This window comes from Gouania willdenowi, chromosome 21, assembly GCF_900634775.1.
Source record: "Gouania willdenowi chromosome 21, fGouWil2.1, whole genome shotgun sequence".
NCBI lineage: Eukaryota > Metazoa > Chordata > Actinopteri > Blenniiformes > Gobiesocidae > Gouania > Gouania willdenowi.
The window spans coordinates 1532291-1541911 of record NC_041064.1 but is presented as its reverse complement, the minus strand read 5'-3'; the positions used below and the strand labels follow the sequence as shown (position 1 = coordinate 1541911).

Genomic DNA, 9621 nt, shown 5'->3' with positions numbered 1-9621 from the left:
GACAGTCGGAGCTTCACGCCTTGCTGCAGTGAAGGACAGCACCTCACCACGCAGAGGGAGGTAAGAGCTGGTAAACCTGACCTTCTGACCTGGTGTGGTCTAATGCTAGGCATTAGCCCTGCCAGAGTTTGTCGGCAAGAAAAAAGAAAATCCCACCTGCGAACAGTTAAACTGGTCAGAGCCAAAAATATGCAAGGTAGCTGAGTGGAGAAGAAGTTTAAGAATGACACGCACCTGTCCGTTCCCTCCTGCTGTAGGAGGTGGGAGGTTCTCCCATCGGACTGATGCGCTTCACCGGCCAATCAGGATTGGCAAAGTGAAATACTGTAGGTATTCTGAGGAATGTAGCAGAGGCAACATCCCATAGCAAGACATCTCACGAAATATTATGAAATAGAACTTAAATAATGTAAAGGTCAGTATGGTTAATAAAAGACTCTGTCTGTATTTATACTAAACAAACTTATTTTATGTCACTCGCCTCTTTTCCAGACCCATCAGCTGTCACTAGGACTTCCAAAAGTTCTTCAAAATCTACCCCACTGGCAATGACTACATCCCTGTCGTCATGGTTGCGCTGGCAGGCTTGAGGCAATAGTTTCCCATACCAATGAAAAGGTGGATCACGAAAAACTTAAGACTCCCACTGAGATGCCACCTTTGCTCTATTCCTATAGTGAGCTCTATGCACAGCTGCTGAATTGATTGAGTAATTGTTGACATCAGCACTTTGCTGTCATTGTGAAAGATGCAGCATCCTGAAGATTGGATACACCCTCTCTGTCCTGTGTTGTTGTCAATAAAGGGTCAGAAACTTCAGATGAACCTTGCTTCTTTATTCTTGCATGTGAGATATTGCTGGTTTTGCCTCCAGTCTCTTAATCATAATTATTAGAAGCACTGTGCTTGGTGGGCGTTACCCCGTAAGCAAAACTCTTCATCTGAACTTTTTCTTCTTACCTTGCTCCCCCCTCTCCTTATGTATCTGCCCTGCTTTCTGCTCTTTTGTCTTGTACTCTCTTATGTCAGAATGCAATAGGAGCTTCTCTCTGCATTGCTATCCAAAACTGAAATTATGGAATTGATCAGCTGGTCTCTCAATAAAATCGACCACGTTTTTTTGACAAAAAGAATGAGCAGAGGAAAGCCTGCCTGTCCTGACAGAACGTTCACAGCCGGATACACAATGGACTCCTGGCAGGAATGGCAGATCCTTTCCATTGAGGATATTTAAGACGTTTACATAATTTGATGATAACAGGTGTTCTGCTGTTTGGAGCTGGCAGTTTTCTGATTCATTGCAAAGTTCACACAATGTTGGCAGCTGTTTTGGGAAGACTGCCTGTCATGACTAATGGAGTGTGCAGGGCTCTTAACACTTAGACTCATGCAATAAAGGAACTAAAAAGCAAGCAGGATGAAACTTTTGATCTTCTACGCGGGATGGAATCTAACTTGGAGAAGTTGACAGCCCAGCTCAAAAGTTAATGGCCACCATATTGGATATATTGCTCCGAGACCCAGAGAACTCAAGGCTGACAGAAATTGTACTTAGCCTGGCCGAAAACAATTGTTATTTTCAGTGGCTCCCCCATACAACCAGCTGTGTCAAGGCTGGCTTTTCTCTCTATTCTCCAGGATGTTTGTGCCGAATGACGCTGCGTCCCCTCCTCTCTCCATCACTGCTACCACCTAGGAACTTTGTTTCTGAATCAGATCTCGCCAAGATCATTTCCATGTCATCAGACAACAGACTGTGAGAACTGTGCTGAGATGAAGGGAGCAGACAGGAGAGATTCAAGGTAGAGAAATGGAAGGGTGGGGAAGAGTTGATTATTGTAAAGTGGAGTGAGATGTGAAGTTGTATGCGTGAGGCTTAACCATAATGGTGGTTGCTGTGGACAGAGGGAAGGAGTGAGTGGTAACACCTGAAACAGGTATTTGGGATCAACGTGTCTAAAGTTAAGCCCACTACAAGTTTTATCCCACAGTCCAAGGCATGCTAGCGCATCGTAGACAGATGTATGTGCAAGAAACCGCCACTGCAAACCCAAGCGCTGCCCCGGACCCAAGGACGCAGCCAGATTAGTAGAAAGAGCAGAGGCCGGGGAGCCCAGGCAACCCCCCACTGGCCGAGCAGCCCCCCAGACACCCTCAAGACACCAAGTCGAGAGGTAGCCACTGCACCCCACATACACACCCGAGAAAGCACCTAGGCCGAAGCCGAAGAACCGGCGCACCCCGCCCCCAACCCCAAGGCGACATCCACCCCACCACCCCCACCCCCGCACCCAATCCCCCGAGGGGAGGGCCCGGAGAGCCCCCCGCCCGAGACCTGAACAGAGGGGCCAAGGCCCATGCTCAGCAAACCACCAGAGCCACGACAAACGGGCCGCCGGCGGGCACCCGTCAACGGGTTAGGGTTTGGGGGGCGAGGTTAACCCAGCCCCCCAACACACCCCAGGTCACTTTTTTTTATACCCCCAGCGCAATGCGCCTTAGTAATTGGTAAAGTTCGCACCCCCGCCCCACTCACCCCCAAGGGCCCAGCCAGACCGCCACACCAGCATGCGGCGTGCGCAAACTAGAGGCGGTAATTCGGGTACCGCCCCAGCAGGGGCCACCCCACGCCGCACCCACTGGTATGCAAGAGCGCGGCCCGCACCACCCACCCCGGGTGACCCCCGCCAGGACCGGCCAAGCCCAGTGCTCCCTGTCCAACCTTTGTGTATATATGTGTATGAGGTGCAATAGATTCGGAGGGTGGAAGTTGTGGTTGCACCCTCCGGGGGGTGGTGTGTTAAGGTGCTATTAAAATTGGAGGGATTGGTAGGGCAATTTGAGGTGGGAATGCCACCCCGTGCCACTATTTAGTAGCATAGGCGGCGGCACCCTCTACCCCCAGCCCAATCATCCAGCCCCCCAAGGGTTGGGTATGGGTGTGTGGTTCACCAAGTGAGTGAGCCAGACCAGCTGGGAGTGAAGTGAGGTGTTCATTTAGGAGGCCTGTCTGGTGCGAGCCCGGCCCGTCCACACGGCGGGCCACCGGAGAGGGTAGATGGCGCAGACAGGCACGCGGCACAGCGGACCCCAGGGACGTGCCGAGCAGCACGGCCGGAGACCCCACGGGGCATGGCGGCACCACCCCCGAGACGCGGCCAGGCACCAGCCACACCCCCCAGGAGTCCAGGGGGTGACCCCCGCCGCACGCCAGCCCGAAGCGCCCCCCCTGCCGCAACAGGGAGTGGCAGTAGAGAAGCCCGCGCCCACATCAGGGCCAGCACAGGCCCGCAGGGCACGACGATACAACGCCCTCTACAGGGAGGCGGCACTGACCCCCCCGACAAGAGAGGATGCTATTAAGCAGGGCCATCCCGCCACCCACCACCCAAAAAGCCGGCGAACCCAAGCACCACCAGCCAGGTCCCGCCACCCCACACCAAGTGCCACCAGCACAACCCCCCCTCCCCACGGAGGCCACCCCCGGCCACACACACACCAACACGAGACACCCCCCAACGCCGCCAAAGGCAGCTCGGTGCCACACCGAACCGCAACCAGCTCCCGGGTGGACGGCAGGAGAATGTGTCCCAAGACGCCTTAACCAAAGACCCACCCCTCAGGGGACCCCCGCCCCGGCACAGCGCCCACGGGGCACGGCGCACCCAACCAGCAGACCAACCACCCCCGACGCGGGGGGTTAACAATGTTAATTGGAACAAAGCAAAAAGCGATCTGAAAAAATTTGGTGAAAATAAATTTTGTGAACCACCCTACTCCCTATGTTGCAGAGCCGTTTGCTTCACCTGCAGAGCTTTGTCAACGAAGTTTGAAAAAATCATAATTTAAAAAGAAACATGACCGACACAGAGAAAAAAAGTCTGAAATCCTCAAACATGTGGGAGTATTTCACGCTTCAACAAACAAAAGAAAAAAATTTAAAAAAAAGAATGACGTGCTAGCTTTGCAAAAGTGATATAACCTGACTTGGAAGCACCACGATCATGACACAGCACCTGAAATGTAAAATATCAACAGCAGAGAAAGTCAATCCCTCATCCTACATTTCTTCCATTTCAAAGCAGGGAAATATACCACCTCTCTGGTAGTTCGCCTGATGCTAGCGTTTGCTTGTAAGTTGATTATTGAGAGTGACAGGGGGTGTGTGTGTGTGCGTGTGTGTGTGTGTGCGTGCGTGCACACACACACAGTTACTGGTGGAAAAATCTACTCGAGTAAAAGTAAAAAGTAGCTCACATGTAAAATGTAGGAGGAGCTTTACATCTGTAAATATTTGGGCTTCAGGATTTATTACAAACTGTCCTTTGTCTTTTCCCTGTTCAGTCCATTGGTAAATAAGATGAAAACTCTGCTGGACAAACTTTCATGAAGCAACGTTTATTTAGAGACCAATGTGAAAAAAGCTCAGAGCTACAAACAGCGTTACAGTGCGCAGGCTGATGGAACATTTACATAAAGACTGAAATACAATAATAATCTCCAAATATTGTCAAAAACACAGAGATGTCAGTTATTATAGGGACATGAAGACAATCAACTCATTAAACACAATCAGGTCTAATAAAGAGACAGTGATGTTATATTTAACATATAGGCTCCGTACATCACCACCAGGAATCAAACACACCTTTAAAAAAGAGCCAGGCAGCATTTCTGATTTACTTTGGACTTTTAGAACCAGGTTGACTCATTCCTGGTTCCTGAGGGTGACTGTTCTGCATGTTCTTGATGACCCTCTGCTCCAACATAAATACATCTAAAGTGCATTCACCTAAACAGTTCAGCTGAACGTCTAAAGTTCTGCTCAATAAGCCTTTTCACACTCTGGAAGTGCACATGCGCGATCAGCGGAGGTCATAGGTCAAGAGGGATATAAATGTCAACACGACGCTGTTTGTGCTATGCGCTGAGATTTTCAGCTGACTTTTGGTACAATAAAAGTAGGCCTAATCTATCTGACATTCAATATATTGCAAGTGCAACACTCAGACCGTCACACATTTAGATTGGCTTTCAACATATAAGTTTCAACAAGTATTTGTGCTTTTAATAGACGAGGAGTCGCAAAAAAAAATTTTAAAAAATGGGCAGCGTAATCTTTTGCCTTGCTCTGTTGTAATAAAACACTATGTTTGTTTCAGAATATTTTTACTGCCAAGTAGAGTTTAAAAAATACAAGGAAAGTGACTTGGTCTAATCTTAATGTTTTCATGATTAACAATTCCATATCACAGACATGTACATGTATATAAACGAACCATTATATGACACCAAGGATGTGGATCAGGCAGGTATTACAGTTCTTACTTTCAAAAAGTACATTTATGAGGTATACCATTCATTAACCAGGTCCATATGATTATTTTTTTATTAAGCTATTATATTAATTAACTTTACAAAGTTGAAGGAAATGCACGATGGACAGGTCGTTTCATTTGCACATTTAATTTGTGTCGTATTGCTCCTTTTTTCTGCGTGTGTATAATTATCATTATTTGTGTGGCTTTTTTAATACACCACTCTTTGCCATTTATACAAAACTTATACTTTATTGAACCCCTCTGTGTTTAATAAAGTATTTTCTGATTCTGATTAAGTGAAACAACACTTTCATGTCAACAGCCGATTCATGTTCACAAAATGTGACAATAACCTGAGTCACTGTTGAAACGTCAGGAAAAAACTTATTTTCAGCTCGTGTGCAGCATTAGCTTTAGCAGCATTAGCTTTAGCAGCATTAGCTTTAGCAGCATTAGCTTTAGCAGCATTAGCTTTAGCAGCATTAGCTTTAGCAGCTAAGTAGGTCTTTCTGCCTTGGAGACTGATGCCACATTTGCACAAAAACAATATTTAAGGAATCAACGCTACAATGGCAAAAAATATTTAAATCTCTGTCAGACTCGCTTCCTACACCGTCAGCCATGGCAAGTTTATCCTTCTTGACCTTTGACCTATCGCGGAAGAATTGAACCAGAGCGAGAGCGTGATAAGGCTTATACATTCAACTGTGTTAAAGCTAAGAGACACTGAAAACAAGCTGGACTGCAGCAGAATTAAACAATCATTGGTTTAAACTTTACTGCACTGATAAATGCTGGAAATTGTATCATTGTTCAAAGCATTAGGGGCCTGACTGTAAACAATCTAAATTAGAAAAAAAATCAAAGTAAATTGTCGGTAAAATTATAATATTTAGAATAAGAAAAATCCTTACGGGAACAATAGGGCATTCACATCACCTTTGGTGGTCGGGCCCTGATAAATACATGATGTCCTTGACAAACTTAAGGAGTCAGTGTGTTTCTCCTGCAGCAATATTTGATTTGATGACACATTCATTTTTTAATGTCAAATTAAAGATGATGATGGAGAACAAAGGCTGCTTTGTCAGCGTTTCCGCTCTCTGTGCAGCAGGTTAATATCACTGGAGCCAGGCTTCATTATCTGAAAGGTAACAATGAGCTTGATGGACTTTCTGAACCAGGGGTAAAACAGTGCATAGATCAGAGGGTTGAAAAAGGAGTTCAGGTAAAACAGACACATCACAAAAGCCAAAGTGGAAGCATTTAAAACAGAGTCTGCTCCAGTCATAGAAACACAAAAATATGGACAGGTGCACAGGAGGAAAACCACAATGACAACGCTGATTGTGCTGAAAGCTTTAAGCTCAGATTTCTTTGTGGTGAATTGGGACTCGTGTGCAGGTCTCACAGATGCAACATGAGAACGCATAGAATGAGCATGAGACAAAGCCACCACAAACACCCTCAGAGACATCAGTACGATGACAATAACAGGTCCAATAAATGACAGGATAACATCGACAATGCTACCAACATAACTGACAACTACTACACACTCCCCAAGGCACGTGCTGTACTGGCCTGGTTGTTCCAGGTTATCTTTAAAAAGGTAAAATTGATAGAAAACAGAAATGATCCAGCACAGAGAAACACATACTTTCACTCTGTTTGCTGTGACTTTAGTGGGATACTGCAGAGGTTCACACACTGCCACGTAGCGATCCACTGAGAGCAGAACCATTGTTCCTATTGAAGCTGAGGTGAAGATATAATCCAAATAATAATACACAATACACAACAGCGCCCCAAACAACCAACAACCATCAATAAGTAATATTTGGAAGATCATAAGGATGCCCACGAAGAAATCTGAGATAGCCAGAGAGAGGAGGAGGAGGTTGGTGGGAGTGTGGAGCTTCCTGAAAAGTGAGAGATAAAGAAAAGTCAGATCAGATTTTATGAAAACAGAACCTCCTAAACACTGTGAAAGAATATTTAAATACCTGAAGTGTGAGATGGAGATGATGACCAGAAGGTTGAGGTACACAGTCATCACAGAGATGGAGGAGAGGGTGATATAAATCAGCACAGAGACTGAGTGAGGACGCACGATCCTCCTGCACGATGAGTTAAGATTTGAAAAGCAGAACTCAGCGTCATCAACGGTTGCCATCTTTGACCCCTCTGCCTCTCACTCTAATGTTGCACTGATTTATAAAACCTTTTTTTTCATTGCTCCGCCCTCCTTTGATCTGGTAACTTCCTTTTTGAATTAATATTTAGATGATTTGACCTCTGGGTTGTTTTTGCTTATTCTGTAAGGTTGTTTGAAAATAATTTACCTGATTAAACGCCTGCTGACACTGTTTTGTCCACTAGACCGGATCTGAGGCACCTTTCTGGTCAGCAAAGTTCAGAATTAACTTCAGCCATACCTTAGAACCCCTTCACGTCTTTTTTGAACTGGGGTTAACCCAAGTGGTACCCCAGATACCGTACGGCCTGCTGAGGTCCATTCCTATACCTTCAAACGGTATACCAGCTGAAATGGCCATTTTATTGGTGTATACAAGTGTGGGTTTTAATTGAGCGTATCACAGACTATACCTGTATATGTGATGCCGCTTCCGGGACAAGGGTTGGTTGCTTGATGGGGTGGAGCTCAAACGGTTTCTGACCGCAAGACCACTACACCACGAACACTGTTTGATGCTATACCATGTGAAGTGCAGAGGTTTACAGGTGAACTGATTGTTTTAATGGACACATTAGTTTGGAAGCAATAAAGCATAAAATAAAGACAAAATAATTATACATCAAGAAGTTGTACGTGATTTATCTCAACTTGACAGTGAAAGGTGTACACCGTGGGCGCATCAGTCACTCAGCCCTTTATCAACCTGTCAAGGTAGCCAAGTCATGGATTTGGCTAGTACACCAGCAATATCAAAATCGCAGGAGCACATTTTTTGTTGACTTTAAACTGAGTATGTTGTTTTGGAAGTATTGTAGTTTGCCAAATTTGAACTTGTATTTGTTATTGAGTAAAAAAATAGAGCCAATATGAGGCCAGTTAAGGGTGGCACCCTTTTTCAAAGTTTTCATAGCTCAACCAGATAATGCTCAACTTTCACAGATATCATAAACTAACGTAACCCTGGTTCTATGAGTAATATGAGTGAAATGTCTCACTGTGGGATGTCGCCTCTGCTATATTCTTCAGAATACCTATTTCACTTTGTCAATCCTGATTGGCCGGTGAAGCGCATCAGTCAGATGGGAGAACCTCCCGCCTTCTATAAGAGGAGGGGAAGAACAGATGCGTGTCATTCTTAGTAAGCAACAAACCTTTTATCCTTGTTCGAGAAAGAAGGGCAGTCTGGTGAGACATCTCACTCATATGACTCATAAAACCGGGGTTACGAAAGTAACCTATGGTCCTATTTCAAAATATTTTTTGAGATGTCTCACTATGGGATATGGGAACTCCAGTAGTGCAAACAAGCTTACCAAGCGTCACCAGCTCAGTGGGGCAGGAACATGCTTACATCATGACAGTGTCACGCACGGGGCTGATACGTCCAGCATGTAACAGCGGACAAAGGTGTGGGGCGAGGACTAGCTCGCCGGCGCACAGATGTCCTGGGTCCTGTTTAAGCAGGCTAAGTACACACTAACCAAGGAGATCAGAGTAGCCAAGAGGTGCTACACTGAGAAGCTAAAACAAAGCTTCTGAAACAAAGTCCCTTCAGAAGTGTGGAAAGGCCTGTGTGAGGTTACTAACTACAGGAAACCCTCCCCCCACCCTGCAGGTAACAATATGACTGGCTGAAGACCTGAATAGCTTTTACTGCAGGTTTTCACACCCACCCCCCAGCTCATTAGCATCAGCCCATCACCTGGACTCAGCCCTGAAGATCAATGAAAGAGATATGTGCCAGCTATTCAAGAAACAAAAGATCAAAAAGGCTCCAGGACCAGTATCTCCCTCCTGCCTGAAATCCTGTGCTGAGCAGCTGGCTCCCATCTTCACACGGATCTTCAATACATCACTGGAGTTGTGTGAAGTACCATCCTGCTTCAAAAGTTCCAGCATCATCCCAGTCCCAAAGAAACCTGCCATCACAGGACTCATTGACTATCGACCCATTGCCCTGACGTCCGTAGTCATGAAGTCCTTTGAGAGGCTGGTATTGAGCCACCTGAAGGACATCACAAGACCCCTGCTGGACCCCCTGCAGTTTGCCTATCGGGCAAACAGGTCTGTCGAGGATGCAGTCAACATGGGACTGAACTA

General features: G+C 46.0%; 1 protein-coding gene across 1 annotated transcript; it reads right to left on the bottom strand.

Moving 5' to 3' along the window:
- Window positions 1-6408: 6408 nt before the first annotated feature.
- LOC114455060 (trace amine-associated receptor 13c-like) lies at window positions 6409-7497 on the bottom strand. The gene is made up of 2 exons (XM_028436067.1): window positions 7328-7497; window positions 6409-7243 (listed from the first exon to the last, which is right to left on the bottom strand). Exons 1-2 carry the CDS (start codon window positions 7495-7497, stop codon window positions 6409-6411), a joined length of 1005 nt encoding a protein of 334 aa, XP_028291868.1.
- Between the last annotated feature and the right edge of the window lie 2124 nt (window positions 7498-9621).

Coding starts and splice junctions, on each gene's coding strand:
- LOC114455060 (XM_028436067.1), bottom strand. CDS start 7,497: ATGGCAACCGTTGATGACGCTGAGTTCTGCTTTTCAAATCTTAACTCA. Junction 7,244..7,327: donor ATCTCCATCTCACACTTCAG/GTATTTAAATAT, acceptor CTCACTTTTCAG/GAAGCTCCACACTCCCACCA.